This window comes from Neomonachus schauinslandi, chromosome 5, assembly GCF_002201575.2.
Source record: "Neomonachus schauinslandi chromosome 5, ASM220157v2, whole genome shotgun sequence".
Taxonomy (NCBI): Eukaryota; Metazoa; Chordata; class Mammalia; order Carnivora; family Phocidae; genus Neomonachus; species Neomonachus schauinslandi.
Window position 1 is genome coordinate 131,002,251 of NC_058407.1, and position 16,563 is coordinate 131,018,813.

Sequence of the window (16,563 nt, forward strand, 5' to 3'; positions counted from 1 at the left end):
ATCTTTAAAAAAAATTAAAATAAAATTCATTGGCTGTGTGAAACGATCTCTTGTTTTAAAAGGCTTGTGTTGAATATAATATTCAAGGGCAAGAGCTATGCGATATCTAACAAAGAATTAATATCTAACATAAATAAAGAGCTCCTACAAATCAACGTATTTTTTAAAAGATCAAAGCTTGATTTTTATAGATAACAGGTGTGAGAGGACTCCCAGACACCCGTGGACATCTGTGAAGCAGGCAGTGGAATCTCGGATCTTAAGGTTCAGAAAAGAGGTCTGGTCTGTAGAGATAAATTTGGCAACTGTTGGTATTACTATGATCAAAGCCACAGGCGTGGATGAAATTGTCTATGGGAGGACCGCAGAGTGAGAGGAAAAGCGAGCCAGCCCAGGACCAGTTTATTAGTTACCCCGAATCATTGGTAGTTAAAGAGGATGGACAGAGAAGGTGTGGCTGGAGGAGGAAGAAAGAAACTCCGAGTTTGGTGTCCTGGAAGCCCAGAGAGGACTTAGTTTCAGGGAGGAAGTTGTTGGTAGTGCATTTCAGTGGGCGGCTTGGTCCTCATGGGGCAGGAAGCTGAATGGATGGAATAGTGAGTGAAGAGTTCAGTCTTCTTTGCTTACGTTTGGTTTTGGAGGGGAGCAGAGAAATAGGGTATTGACTGATCAGAAAAGAGAGCTCAAGGAGGGGGATTTATACAAGGTTGGGTGGTTCTAGGACTTGTAGGGGATGGTTTGGCTCAGTCTTTTTCTTTATGCTGCGGTGATAAGTCTGGTCACTCTAGTTGCAGAGGGGGACAGAGGGGCAGTCAGAGGGAGGCAGGCGTGGGCAAGGCGCAGGATGCAGAGTTCGCCGGATCTGGGTACAGGGTGGGAAGGGGGTGGTTTTAGGTAAGGAGAACAAGCATGGCGGGGGTGGCTGCTTCAGACAGCGCCCCTTAATCTGTGTGTCACTGAGGGAGGTGCTCCCTTTTGCTCCTGCCCTCTGTGCCGTTCTCAGAAGCTGGCAGAAAAGTATTCCGCAGTCCCCCCAAGTCCCCTCAACAATGCATCACAGTAAATAGATACGTACCGATGTACTTGCCTTATTTAAACAGGCAAGTAAAATACCTTCAGAGCTTATTAGAATACATTCCTTTTCCAGGGAGCTGTGACTTGCATGAATTGTAGGAATAACTTAACTACCAGTGAAGTGAAATCGCGAAGCTACTCTTATGCCGGATTGGAGTGTTGGTGTGCAGAAATCTGGGTTGAATCCTGAGTTTTAGGATGATCTCAAGTGTGCTCGTTTTCTTGTTTGTATGTGCTTGCGTGAGTAACACAAAGAACAGAAGTTGGACTTGGATGTGAAGGACGTGCAGACAATGGGAACGCTAGTATGCTCTGTAGTGTCAATTAAAAGATATGTAGCTATGTGTGTCAGCATTCATATTGATGTAAGCCTCGTGTGTCATCTATTCACTATTGATCTTGTTCTCCCAAGAAACTTCAGCAAGTCACTTTCTTTGTGCATGATGGATCCTATTATGTTAAGACTGTTCTTGCAAAGTTTAATGGGAGATTGGCATTTTACCACTATATAACAGGTGATCAATTTTATAATAATGCGAGGAATCAGCAATAGAAGCTAAAAATGAATTGGATTCCCATCATGGTTTACCTTAGGAATTATTTTCCATAAGGTAGATTTTCTTTTTTGGTACCAGTTTGTCCGTGTTTGAAGATGTGATCATTAACATTAATTAGCATTAATATCCAACGTAGGGAGAGGCAGTTAAGGGATTAGAAAGCTAAAAAGTATTCTCACACTCTGGAAGAAATTTTTCTTCTAATTATAATTGCTGAAATTAATAAAATATTAACCATGTGGTTTTTATACCCACGGCCGTCATTTCATATTCGTGATCTGATGTACAGGTTTATCAAAAGTTAAATTTGGATTGTCAGAAATTTGTTCATGTATAATTAAAGCATCATTTTATAGTATTTCATATACGTTCTTCTAAAAGAAGACTGAGTATGTTTATATAAACGTTTGAACGTGTGAAAGAGGGAGCGATGGAGAGCATTATCAAAGAATACTTCACTTTTCACCAGGGTCGATACCTTGCCACCAGAGTAATAACTGCAGGGAGGCCTTTTCTCATTTAATGCTTAGAACTGCCCAATGAAATCGTCCCCATGAAAAGTCACGTATGACCCTGTAAGACGCTAATTTCAACACAGAGAAACTCTCCTGCTCTCATTCCCAATATTGAGGAAAATTCTGAGCAATGTGTAGAATATTAAGTAGCAGAGGGCTTTCTTGTTAAGAGTCTGTGTACATACCGACCAAGGTTTTAATGATTATAATGGTCTAAATATTCCATGTTTTAGTGATGTAGACTATTCTCACTCATTGTTTCTATTTCAGCTGAAAGTCATCACTCTCTGTTGGTTCCTTCCAACAGTTCTTAGATTGTGTTTTTGTGAAATCCTGATCTTCAGAACAGAATAATCATACTCCTTTTTGTAATTGTTCAAGTATATTTATATAACTGAAAGAGTCCTCGAAGGTTGAATTGAGACTTTTCCTCCAATCTATAGACGGCAAGCACTAAGGAGTGTGTGTGTGTATCTGTGTGTAAAGGTAAGTTTTGCGGCATTTTTCACAGGTTAACATCTTCATCTACGTTGTATTTATTACTGAAGATAGGGATGCTTTAATCTGTATGTGGTCCATCGCACACAGTAGGAGCTTATCAATCCTGTTGACCCATTGAGTCATTTTGCGATCTGTCCTTCTGTTTGTGGGAACAATTTAATTTGAACCTGTATGAAAAATTAATGTGGATACTTTCCTTTAAAAACCTCCGAGGGAAAGAACTTTATAGTCTTTTATTCTTAATAGTAAGTGTAAGCGCTTCCATTTATAATTCAGGATTCACTGTTGCCACTTCTTTTCTTTAGCGAAGTCAGTGTTAAAGAATCGTTTCCCGGTAAGTCAAAGACTGCTGCCTGACATTGTATTGTAAAGCCCAGTTCTGTTGTGAGCCAGGAGTTTCTGTGGATGGAGCACTCCTATTTACCTCTTCTTCCTCCAGAGACCACATTAAAATGATAGTAAAGGAATAAAAAATACATAAACCAACAACAGAAAGAATTGAAGAGAGACCAGTACAGAAAAGAAATTTCAAAAATGTCCCTGCGGCTTGAAAGCCCATGAAGGGTTGGTGACTGCCAAAGCTTGGTGGGGACCACTGCAACCCCACACTTGGTGGGGGGTACCTTGGAGCCCCTACAGTGCTGGGTGGGTGGGAGTCCCAGGTGGGGCTAGGAATGGCAGGGTTTAATGGGGTGCCTGCGGTCAGAACACTTCCCAGGCTCTATGTCCCCCACCCTGTTGGGACAACAGAGGACTAGAGACCATGTGTATCCTCCGGGCTCATCGCTAAAGAAATGGATGAACTGCCTGGGGAGAACAGGAGAGGCTAGTTTGGGGGTTTGCTTCCCAGATGGGAGTTACCGAACGTTCACTCCGAGCCACAAGCCCCTGCTTCGGGACAAAGTCTCCCCTTCAGGTGTTCTGTGGTCTCCAGCTGAAGTGTGATGCATGACCACGGGCCACCAGACGCCCCAGGAGAGCCTCTGATAGGAGAGAGAAGGAGGGAGATAAACCACAAATCACCCCCCAAGTCAGAGGCTGCAGGGCATGCAGGAGGAGAAAATCCTCTGGTTACTGTATCGAGAGGTTTTGAAAATGGCAGAAAAAACTCTAGAAGAAGGGAACAACCAAAGAGCAAGACAGAACCAAAAATATGACCCGACAAAATAAATTCAAAGAAACTTTGGTTGAAAGTGAGTCTAGAAAATTGCCATGAAGAACAAAAAAGCCTCTGTGTGTTTAGAGTCTTAAGATACAGGACACTTGGCTTTTCTTTTACCTAGAGTAGATCTGAGTGAAAGTGGCTCACTGCCCGTTGTAATTATTCTCCCCGTCTTTTCCGGTGAGTGGAAAGGCCTGATGTAGCCTGTCTTCCCCGTGGACCTGTCTGTTCAACCTGGTGACACGGACAAAGAGGAGAGGAGTATGTCCCTCTGACTTCAGCCTGGGTCTCAGTGTTCAGGATCTGCCTGAATGGGCAGCTCTGATGGGCAGCTTTGTACCGCAGACCAGTGTCCAAAGCAGACGGCCTCCTTGAGAACTAAGGAATTCTCTGTGTTTGCATGGGCTTGATGGGCCTGGAAGTCCAACACGACTGGTGTTTTCCCAAATCCTGAAAAAAAAAATATGATTTTCTACCTTTTATTTGGAACCTTTTTTTTTTAAAGTAATCTCTACACCCAATGTGGGGCTTGAACTCATGACCCAGAGATCAAGAGTCACATGTTCTAAGGACTGAGCCAGCCTGGCACCCCTATTTGGAACCCTTTTTATAGCTCTGTAATCCCCAGAATGCTGTTGTGGGATTTGGGAGCTATCTCTGAATGTCTTTGCAAAAAAGCATGGGTGTGTGTGTGTGTGTGTTTTTTCTGAAACTCATGTTCATGATTGCTTCCTTCAGTGAGAGAGGGGTTCCTCCCCAAAATGAGGTGTTAAAATAGGAATGTAACTTAGATTTTTTTAAAAGCAAAGTTGAATAAAGTATATATATTATCTATGCTAAGTTTATATAACATTAAAACTGAATAGGACCTTGAAAACATGTTCATGACAAGGTTGTACAAAGATCCTGATTTTATTCTTCTTATGAAGAATAAAGAATGTTCTTATGAGGGACACCTGGGCGTCTCAGTCGGTTAAGCATCTGCCTTTGGCTCAGGTCATGATCCCAGGGTCCTGGGATCAAGTCCCACATCGAGCTAATCACTCAGCAGGGAGTCTGCTTCTCTCTCTGCCGGCCGCTCTCCCTGCTTCTGCTCATTCTGTCTCTCTCTCTCTCTGTCTCTCTGACAAATAAATAAAGAAAATCTTTAAAAAAAGAATCTTATGAACTCTCAGGAGTATCTCTGTATAAGTTAAAAACATGGGGAAGTGATTTCAATGTTATAGACAAACTCTTGTCCATCTACTTTGTTTTCATTTTAATCATTTCTTTCTTGCTGTAGAGTTCACATTCGATGTCGTTGGGCGTGTGGTATGTTGTAGGTCTTCCGAAATTTAATGTGTGGATCATCTGATGGAAAAGATAATGACCGTAGGGCAAGGAATTTTTATCCTATTTGAGAAAGAGATAGTTCTTACATCCATCCTAGTTGATTTTGAGTCTTTGAAGAGAGATGTTCTGTAGTAAATGAAAATTTATAGTCTTAGAATTTTTAACTAGAAACTTATGTGGACCCCCAGGAGAGTACAGATCAGCTTCTATTGCAATGAATTCTAAGGAATTTCTTTTTTCTTTTTTTTTTAAAGATTTTATTTATTTATTTGAGACAGAGAGAATGAGAGAGAGAGAGAGCACATGAGAGGGGGGAGGGTCAGAGGGAGAAGCAGGCTCCCCGCCGAGCAGGGAGCCCGATGCGGGACTCGATCCAGGGACTCCAGGATCATGACCTGAGCCGAAGGCAGTCGCTTAACCAACTGAGCCACCCAGGCGCCCAAATTCTAAGGAATTTCTAAGCAATTTTTATTGTACTAAAATTTAACTGAATTCAGTTATTACTTAAAATAAGTCCATTGACTGAGAATTGTAGACTTGTTAGGCATAGTGTTTTTTATATATATGGCAGTATTTTCTGCAATAGATTTTAATTTGAACATTTAGAGTTTTGAGAACTAAATGTTGACTGAAACAGTTTTTCTTTTAAAAGTCACAGTATTTGGGACACCTGGGTGGCTCAGGCAGGTCATGATCTGCCTTCAGCCAGGTCATGATCCCTGGGGTCCTGGGATGGAGTCCTGCATCGGGCTCCCTGCTCAGCGGGGAGCCTGGTTCTCCCTCTGCCTCCCACTCCCCCTGCTTATGCTCTTTCTCTCTGTCAAATAAATAAAAGCTTAAAAAAAGTAACAGTATTCCTGAGAACTGTTCCCTTTCTGCTTCTTTAATCAAAAGTTGTTGGTCTATCTTTACAGCTAAGATACATTTTTTCAGGGAGAGTAATTTGTCCAGATATTCTGTGGCGCATAAAATATTGCTTCAGAGTCTCGTGTAGAGACATTAATGGATAGTTATAGGGCCTCTGGACCAGAGGGCTCACAAGGTATAAATTTCAGAAGCATCTCTAGTGTTCTCTTACTGTGACTCAACCCAGTTCAATTTCAACATTGCACGATGTCTTCATAGGGTAATGGCATATTTAAAAATTTTTAATTTAAATGTTCACTTTGATTATGTGGATGTTAGAACCAACCCTTAAGTAGGTGAACAATTGAGCTTTCTTCTTGTAGTGGATATGGACATAAAGTCTTTCAAGTATGGGACCATTTTTCACTCAACTATGCTGATTGTCATTTTTTGGTAAAGAGACAGGGAATGCATATTTACTGGGTGCAGTTGTATATTGTCTTCATCTTGAAACATTTGGTTAGACCGTCATTTTCATTTTATCTCTGTCATGCCTACAGTTTAAATAACTGATTTATCTGTATGCAAAAGCTTTGAGAATCATAGATTCCCACGGAAGGACTCCTAGGAGGATTGGTGTTTGCGTGCTTGAGTTTGAGGCTGGCTCTGACCTTGTTTATTCTCTGTACTTGGGAAAAGTTAGTTAGGAACATCCCCCTCAGAGTACTGTTATTATAATCACAAGACACAGAGTAGGTTAAAGTTATACTTGTAAAGTATAAGGTGAATATGAATTTTAATTCATTTGTCTTGTATACCATGCCTTTTGGTCTTCTCAGTAACTGTGGGCACTCCTGAGGGCTGTCTCCATCCATTCACCTCCTGTAACAACAACAACCAAAACTGCACTCTGCGGGCCTTACGAACAGCAGAAATTTATTTCTCACGGTTCTGGAGGCTGGAAGTTCAAGATAAGGCACCAGCAGATTCCACTTCCTGGCTCAGAGTTGGTTCCTTCTGTCAGAATTTCACGTGGTGGAAGGGTTGAGGAAGCTCTCCGGGGTCTCATTTATGAGGGCACTGATCCCATCAAGAGGGCTCCACCCTCCTGACCTCATCTAAACCTAATTACCTCCCAAGGGTTCCACCTCCTGATGGAGTCACATTGAGCATTAGCATTCAGTATGAATTTGGGGGAACACAAATCATTTAGTACACAGCAAGGGGCTAATTTAGAAATGGGTATAACATTGAAAAATGACGGCTACGCTTTTTAATGACGGAAAGGACAGAGTAACAGTTCCTGGCCCAAACATATGCATTACCTCGTGAGTGTGCATGTAGAAAATAAGGAAGATGGCATTTTATTTGAGCAAAAAGTCTAGTGGTAGAAGCTGATGAATGGGTGAGTTGCTGCTTGTTAAGCAGGGCCGTGGTTAGGACACTATATAGCTGAAAGCTGGATTTTGCAGCTTTGTCTGGATCCCTTTGTGTTGCCTGAATTCTTCCACTTTGATTTTGCTCTTGGTCTTATGATCCTTAACGGGCGAGGGAGGGATATTGACTGAGATGCAGGTTAGTGATCAGAATAGCAGGTGTTGCTACCGTTCTCCCTTCTGTTGGCGACCATGCCAACGCACGTTCCCAGTTTCAGTCTGGAATTAGTGGGAAGGAACAATAAATAGTTGGTGAGCTGTGTAATAATTTAATATACACTTACAACAAAACAAGAGCTGCTACTTATTAATTGCCTGGTATGTGCCCGGTATGGTTACATTTTATTGATGTGTGTATCTTCTTTAATCCTTCTAGCAGCCCATAAGCAAAAATGGTGATAGCACTGTTGCACTGATGGGGAAAGAGTATATGATAAATCAATAAATCGGGTAAATTACTCAAAGTTATAGCCAGTGATGGCAGAGCCCAGTGGAGCCTAGTTCCCTCTCATGCCATGACTCTGCTTTTCCCTCTACATCATTATAGCCTCGTTGCCTTCTGTGATAACTCTGTTCCTTGAGGCTTGAGCAAGAAATTGTTGCATGATACCTCTGCAGGACAAAGCAACGTGCAAACCACTCGAGTGTGGAACCTTTCTCGGAGGCTAAGTATTGGATGGGTTCTAGGCCGTGCTCACCAGCCTGCTGGCTCTCCACGTGTTCTACAGAATGGGTGCACGCGAATCTGGGTCATGCTTCTCCTGTGTTGCTGACTCCGTGGAGCCTGGGATGCCCCAGGAAGGCTCAGGGCCTCTCCTGGGTGTGGACGTCACCTGGTGAAGCCTTTGGAGATCTCTACTTTGGGGGAAGTGCCAGGAATTTACCTGTTTCTCTAAGCCTCGGGTTCTAAGCACTTGGAGATTGTTGGCTTCCAACGACTGAAATTTCTTCTTCAAAATGTCTCAGATACATCCCTTCCTTGCTCGCAGCATGGTCCCCGCGGTTTGGGGCCCCATCCCTTTTGTCCTTGGAGAGCTGTAGCAGCTTCTTACCTGGGTTTCTCTGCCATTAGCCTCTTTTGTTTCCATTCAAGCTTCTGTGCTATTTTCAGATCCGTTTTATGCAGAGATTTCCTGTTGATTAAATGTGCCTGCTTTCTGGGGCTGTCGCTTGGCGTTGTTCCCCAGAGTCCTGTGCTCAGACTGGGCTGGAGTAGGCCGATGACTGCGCTGCCTTCGTCCACTTCCTCTCTCCCTGGGCCGCTCTCCTCCGTTGTGTCTCTCAGTCGGATAGTCCCTTCTTCCTCTTCTCCACCTGCAAAATCCTTCTGTGTAATTCAGAGCCTGCTGCTATTTTTCCACCTGGAAATTGTTCTCTGACTTCTGTCCCTCACTGATCTCTTCCTTCTTGGAACCCCTCCCCCCACCCCCGAATTCTGTTCTTTATGATATCTTCTTTTTACTCACGGAAGTTTCTGAGTAGATTATCCTAAAATTTCAGGGCCCCCTATTCTTTAATCCCTCTGATGCCCAGCAAAATCGGTAGGCGTAAAGTCACCCATTGTGGACGGATTTCTCGTCACCGTGTTAGCTCTTCACCGTGGTGCCTTAAAATGAAGAAAAGTAACGAAATAACACATATGTACAGAAAAGTGCTGTGATTTTAAACTTAACCTGATACTCCCCTGCTGTGCTGAAGTGTTCTGTTTTGTTTTCTTCTTCTTTTTTTGTCTCGCCAGCAATCAAAGAGAAGTACACAGACTGGACAGAATTCCTCATTCGTGATTTGACTGGTTCCCGGACGGCACCTGCCAACCTCCTGGAAGGTGTATGTATTGTTGTTATTCAGCTATTCTGTTTCTGAAGCCTCACGGTCACATGAGCACCTTTGCCTATATCCTTCGGCAGGTACACGTGTATTACATGTGGATATCTCTATCCAGATAGCCTAACTTCCTGTTTTTTTCCTGAATTGTTTAGGTTAATGATTCTCATGGCACCGAAGTGTCTTCACCCGTGGTACAATCAATAAGTGGAAAATTGGCTTCTGTGTGAACACATTTTTAAGTAATACTGTGTTAGGATATCTTTCCACTATCCTATACATGTAAGCCTCTGTCCTATATTCGCGAATATAAATAAAATCCTGGAGAAGACCTGTTTTGTAGAGATGACCACAGAGCATATTTGTGCTCTCTTATAGTCTTGGAGCGTGTTGATAAGTGGTTCCATTGACTATTCCATTCTGGATGCATAACCTCACGCTAACAGCACACACGTGTTGAGTAATAATCGAATTAGCCTCCCTTATGAAAACAAGAGGAGAACTGGCTAATCATATTTCAGCGTGGTTAAGGTGTGCTTAAGGTACCGAAGAAAAAACAGTTTAATCTGCAATCTTGATGGTTCATTTGACAATAATTTTATGATAAAGCATTTTAATATTTACTATATATAATAGAACAGAAGGAGCACTGTACTGTCATAAGTAATTATTGAGGTACCAAATCTGTTTGAGGAATGCTCCCCCCAAAAAGGGGGGAACATAGTAAATAACAGGAATACGATGTGGATTGTGACGGTATGATTACTCTCTTAACGTTAACTATGAATTTCCCTCCTCTCATAAATGACATTGACTTTTGGAACACTACTGTCTAATATACATTATCCGGTTTTATTCTATGAAGATTTTGTCTGGTGTATTTGCTTATCTTAATGGCTTCTAATTTGTTTGGTTAACAAATCAAAATGATGATTCTTCACCCTTTCAGAAGGACAAAATGTCTTACTCTGTTCATTTTTTTTTTTTTTAACATATTTGCCTACAAGGCTGACTGAACAATCACCCTTTTCATGTGCTAACGTGCTGAGAAGGTTTCTTATACGGGGCAGTAATTATATATATATACATATATATATATATATATATATATGTATATATATATATACATTCTCTAAACCAACTATGGGATCAAGTGTAGAAATAACTTTACATAATTGTCTAATGTAGCTGATCATTAATGTATATTATACATGTCATTGACACGTATTCATGCTTTGCCCAAAGTATGAGAGAGTGACATTATAAGATGAATGTCTGTTGAGTAATGGGGTAAGTTGATAGCCCCATAGTCTATGGGAAAATAGACATTTAGCTACCACGTATTTTCTAGCAGGAGGCCAATTTGTTGTAACTCTTCTTAAAAGCATGCTTATTTCTAACAAATGCAGTTTTATCTGGGAAGGGTGATTTGTTTGGTGAGAACCGAGCACAAACTGTTATGTTCTGTTTACTTGTGATTCTTGTTGTTGGACAGAGGGCTGGGTGGGATGAACGTGTGTGTGGAAGGAGCGGGAAGAGGATGGGGGTGGAGGGAAACACCAGACTGTTTGCCAGTAGCTTGGATGATGGTGTGAAAAAATATTATCTTCTGCTGTCATCTGTTTCCATGAGAACCTTAAAATAAAGTTTAAAATAAGGAGTTTTGCTTCTGTTTAAACAGCCTCTGCGAGGGAAAGGCCCTATAGACCTCATTACAGTTGATTCCTTAATAGAACTTCAGGATTCTCAGAGCCCTTTTCAGTACTGGATAGTTAGTGTGATTGAAAATGTTGGAGGAAGATTACGCCTTCGCTATGTGGGATTGGAGGACACTGAATCCTATGACCAGTGGTTGTTTTACTTGGATTACAGACTTCGACCAGTTGGTTGGTGTCAAGAGAATAAATACAGAATGGACCCACCTTCAGGTAAGGGCCAAAGCTTTTGCTGCTGCAAAGTATTTTGGTAAAAGATGTGATATTTTCCTGGATGTGTCTCTGGAGAGTTTGTTAGCTCCGTGGTATCATTTACACATGTGTATGTGAATATTAAGCATTTTAACCTCAGAATACTCTTCTATGGGAAATAGAACTCAAGACCTCAGTAAATAGTGTTCTAAAAGGAGAAAGCAGTAGAGGCTGTGCTGAAGTTGATCTCATTCCTTTGGAATCACTGATTCACAAATGAAAGACACAATGGACTGGGACTTGGTCATATTCTCCCTTTTTCTTTAGGAATTTTGACAGTCTTGGAAGTAGATTCCAAAATCTCTGTCTGCCCATACATCCTCCATTCATCCACCTCCCCCACTCATCCATTCATTTATCCATCTGTCTCCATTCATCCATATCCCTCCCTCCATCCGTCCATCCACCCACCCATCCACTAACCCACCTATACATCTACTCATCCTCCAGCCTCCCACCTATTTGCCCCCCCATCTCCTTCATCCATCCATCCACCTATATCCATCCATCCATCCATTCATCCATCTGACTATCCAACCAAATGCTGTTATATAATCTGTCCTGACCTGGAAATAGCAAAGAGGAAATCATCATACTTTTTTCTGGCACGTCATGGATTTTAATTAGCTCCAAATGCCCTGTCAAATGACTTTCTGCAGACTTAATTGGATGGAAGAATGCATTATGCTTCCTGATGTACCTCACTGGGCAAAAATCTCCCTGTTCACAAACTAACCATTCTTGAATGTTTACTATGTGCCAGGTGATTTTACATCCGCTGTGTTGTTTGTTTTGATTACAAAAAGTGCTCCATGTTTGGTGTGAATATTTCCTTTTCCACCAGAGAAAATTTGAGACTGAGGTTAAGCTGCTTGTACAAGGTCATCTAGCTTGGAGAGAGGGGATATACTGTAGTTCAAATTCCTAGGCCCTTTGCTCATTTCTTCCCATCCCCCTGCTGCCCATACTAGACTTACCAACCTTTTGATGGGTATCTTCAGAACAAAAAATGTTGGATCCTTATGGAATTAAAGACATCAAGGTAGAAATATTAATTTCTTCCAGAGATTGCTGGTTTTCATTCTGATCAATTTCACCGGGTATATTGGAAGTGAAGAGCCAAGTCCTTTGTTAAAATTGCCAGAGATTTTTTTTTTTAAAGATTTTTTTTTGTTTATTTATTTGAGAGAGAGAATGAGAGAGAGAGAACACATGAGAGGGGATAGGGTCAGAGGACGAAGCAGACCCCCCGCCGAGCAGGGAGCCCGATGCGGGACTCGATCCCGGGACTCCAGGATCATGACCTGAGCCGAAGGCAGTCGCTTAACCAACTGAGCCACCCAGGCGCCCGCCAGAGATTTTTTTTCTCTCCCCATTAGTTGCCAGTGCTAGTCTCGAGCACACGAAACCGAGGACTTGCATTTTTCCTTTCTGTCACTCAAGGGCTTTAATTGAAAAAAAATTTTTCTTGGTTCTGTATGTCATGGATTTGCATTTGTGTTGAGTTTGACAGGCATATAGACACGTAACATGGTATTTTATTAGTAGTATTGTTGTCAACACTTTGAGAAGCAGCCAGGAAATCCATTTCTACCCTGAGTAATTTTGGACTATGATGACAAACAAAGGGCCTGTCAGTGTTGAGAAAAGATCTAAGCTCACATTTGCCTTGGGATTCATAACCTAGCAGGAGAAATTTACTTTGTGTGGGAAGTTGGGTGTATAAATCTTAGCTTAGTATCTAATTGCTTTATAAATTTTGGGAGATCCCTATGTTTCCCGGTGTGAACATTTATAGCAAAGCAAAGGGTTATTAGTGGCTTCTTAGGTTCTGTTCAGTGTGCCTTTGCTGTGAAGTCATGGGACTCGTACTCAAAAGCAAGAATGGAAAGTGTCACCATAGAAACTTGGGAAATATTTGCAAAGGAGAGTGCTCTTTCTCTTTTGTAGATAATTTAATGTCTTTATAAGATAAGAATAAATTGTGTTTACTTGTCTTAATAATTTTCTGGACACGAGTTGTCCATTGCATGGAAGAATTCGTGGGTGTCCTTCAAGAGCTTGGAGAAGGCATTCATCGTTAAGTTATTTTCCCAACATTTAAATTGTTGGCAAGAGAAGTTTTGTATGAGAAGAGGAAAATAAAAGGCAAAAGGACATTCCAAATGTGGCCTTTAGTTCTTCAGATGCAGCAGTTGCAAGATGAAAACTGTATTCTCTTGCCTCATTTAGCAAAACAGCATGTGGGGCTGCGATTATTACCCGTGTGTTTTATTATTTTTTTAAAGTTTTTATTTAAATTCCGGTTAGTTGACATACAGTGTTACGTAAGTGTATTATATAGTGAGATACAGTGAGTCAGCACTTGCATACCTCACCCAGTGCTCAACAGGACAGGTGCACTCCTTCATCCCCATCACCTGTTTCCCCCACCCCCCACCCATCTCCTCTCTGGTCACCAGCAGTGTGTTCTCTAGCGTGAAGACTCTGTTTCTTGGTTTGTCTCTCTCTCTCTCTCTTTTTCCCTTTGCTCATTTGTTTTGTTTTTTAAATTCCACACATGAGTGAAATCATATGATATTTGTCCTTCTCTGACTGACTTGTTACACATAACATTATACTTTCTAGCTCCATTCATGTCATTGCAAATGGCAAGATTTCAACCTTTTTGATGGCTGAGTAATATTCCATTGTATGTATATACACACCACCTCTTCTTTATCCATTCATCAGTCAGTGGACATTCAGGCTGCTTCCATAATTGGGCTATTATTTACAATAATATATAATAATAATAATATGTAATAACAATACGTGTTACTTTGGGTTTGTGTAAATTAATTTCAAGACCCAGAGTAACTTAAAACTTACATGGTAGTGCTCTTTGCTTAACTGAAATGTAGGTGGGAATAAAATTTCAGGCTTGCATAAAGATATTAGCTATTGTTCTTAATCCCGAGTGTTGAGTGTTAAGTGGTGTGAGAGGGAGATTTGGAGGTGTGGGGGCCCAGGGCAGAGGATAGATTTTTCGGGTGCACCATGAGAGGAAGCCGTGCAACCCCCCAGCCTCCCTGCCCGCTGGACTGGGTGTCCCCATGAACTGCCATCATCGCGAAAATGGACCACTTGATCTCTCTACTTTTTAAAGGGCACGATCTTTCTCAACTGTTCAGTACCAAGAAAGGTAGAAATAGGAAATAGAAAGTAGCTAGTTTTCAGAACCTCTAGGAAAAGGGGCTGCTTTGATGCTGTCCACCAGGGAAGCTTACAGTCACTGTGCCTTTTCATTTCTGGCCCGAGTCGGAGAACACAGGCTGGGGCTTCGCACCCTGGCCTAATCAGGGGTCATGTAGGTGCCGGCGGAGTAGGTCAAATCCAGCTTCTGTGAAGAATGGGTAAGCGGGCAGGAAGTGGTGAAATGCCAGGTGATCAAGGAAGGGCGGCAGTAGCTAAAGTCCTTAGTGGTCCAGGCTTTATCAAGAACTATACAATATAGTAATTCAGCACTTCCCTCCATCACCCGGTACTCATGACAGGTGCACTCCTTCATCCCCATCACCTGTTTTCCGCCACCCCCCACCCACCTACCCTCCGGTGATCAGCAGTGCGTTCTCTAGAGTGAAGACTCTGGTTTTGTTTTTTGTGGTTTTGGTTTTTTTATTTGTTTTTCATTTTTGTTTGTTTGGTTTTGCTTGAAGGACCTTTAATGAAGGCCAGAAATACAATGTGGAGCAAGAACCATGCAGAAGGGTTCTGTTCCAGGCATTTTGCCTTGTACAAGTAGAATGAAGTCGCCAGGTCAGACTTTTAACTGGCATTACTTCAGACATTGTTCCAACCCCTTCATCTTACAGTAGTCTGAAGCCTCGAGGTTAATGACTTGGTGGGTCAAGGTCACACCACGAAGCTGAGCTGCAGCTAGAACACTGGCTGGATATCCAGACTCCCAGCCCAAGTCTCCTTCTCCTCCATTACACTAACATTGGGAGTTGACAAAAGAAAGGGGGAATAGGAAGGGTGATTTTTTCCATAAATTAAATCAGCTTTAAAAGCCAGGCAGATGTGTTGGAGTCCCTTTCAGCTTCAGTGTTGAACGGAAGGCAAACCGCATTCATTTAGGGACTTTCCGGCACATTTGCCTCCCCTGTGACCCACCAGGGTGCTAAGCATGCCCTGTCTTTGGGGTGCTGTTCTTCTAGATGTAGCATGGCCCACCCCCTCGCTTTGTTCAGACCTGAGAGGATTTTAGTAGCCCCTTGAACTGAACATCTGGGTCTGAGTCTCTGCTGTCTCCCCAGTGTCTCACCCAGTGCCTGGCACGTAGTAGGTGCTCAGTGAATATTCGTTGAATGAATTGACTGAATAAAAAGTTGGGTATGTCTGGAAGGAGGGCAGGAACCAACCAAGTCCACCTTCCAGGAGCCAGATAATTGATGGGGCTGTGGATGCCCATCTGGAGTGGAGGGCCTGGAATGAAGACACACCCAGAATGGCAGGGGCTGTGCTGTCCTCTTTGCCCCTGATGTGGGAGGGGAGCTTTTGAAGACAGGGTCAGATCAAGGAGAGATGCTCTGCTATTCAGCACCCAGCATGGCTCCAGGACCTACTCCATGCACAGGAATATGGCCTGTGGGCTTCCTGATCATTTTTTTCCTCTAGAGGAGTTCATGTGTGCCTCCAGCTTGAGGAAGCTGGCGGAGTAGGAAAAACATGGACTTGGAGCCAGGGTCCAAGTTAGCCTCTCCTTGCACTTCTGTTCCTCCCTACAGAGCCCTGGGAAGTACCTCTACTTTCCTCCTCTGTGAAATGGGGGTAACTATACATTTGCTGTGCTGCTGAGTGTCACAGTGTACCGCAAGCGATTGGCGTTTTCTGGGTATTCAGTCTGTAAGCAGAGTCTTATGGTTACATTTGGTTTTCTAAGAAATTTAAGTAGGTCATTGAGGTCAGGAGTTTTTTAGAGATTCCCCCCTGCTTTCATATTTCTGGATGCTCAGAAAGCAACGTGGAGTCTTACATGTTTTTGCAGAAACTAAGGACACGAAACTTTGTGAGGTCTTTCTCATCTCTAGGTGTTTTTCCATATATATATATATATATATATATATATATATATATATATTTTGCCTCTCAATCTTTATGTCAGCGTTTCCTTTTCCTTTTTCTTTTTTTTCTTTTTCTTTTAGATAATTCCTGGAGTCGAGAAGCTTGTGAACTATTTCTTAGTCGAGAAACAGCCCCCAAACGCTTTCTGTATCAGGTAGCTCAGGTGGCCATAAAGAAATGCCAGTGAGTGGTGGGTTCAGACGACACAGATGATTTTCTCACTGTTCTGGAGGCTGGAAGATC

The 16,563-nt window shown here is 42.3% G+C and overlaps 1 protein-coding gene across 1 annotated transcript in view; it reads left to right on the forward strand.

Moving 5' to 3' along the window:
- SFMBT2 (Scm like with four mbt domains 2) overlaps nucleotides 1–16,563 on the forward strand; it is a 202,799-nt gene that overhangs the window by 73,999 nt on the left and 112,237 nt on the right. Inside the window, exons 4-5 of the mRNA XM_021696759.1 lie at nucleotides 9,162–9,250; nucleotides 10,929–11,175. Coding sequence (XP_021552434.1) covers nucleotides 9,162–9,250; nucleotides 10,929–11,175 — 336 coding nt within the window. The remainder of the gene's footprint in view (nucleotides 1–9,161; nucleotides 9,251–10,928; nucleotides 11,176–16,563) is intronic.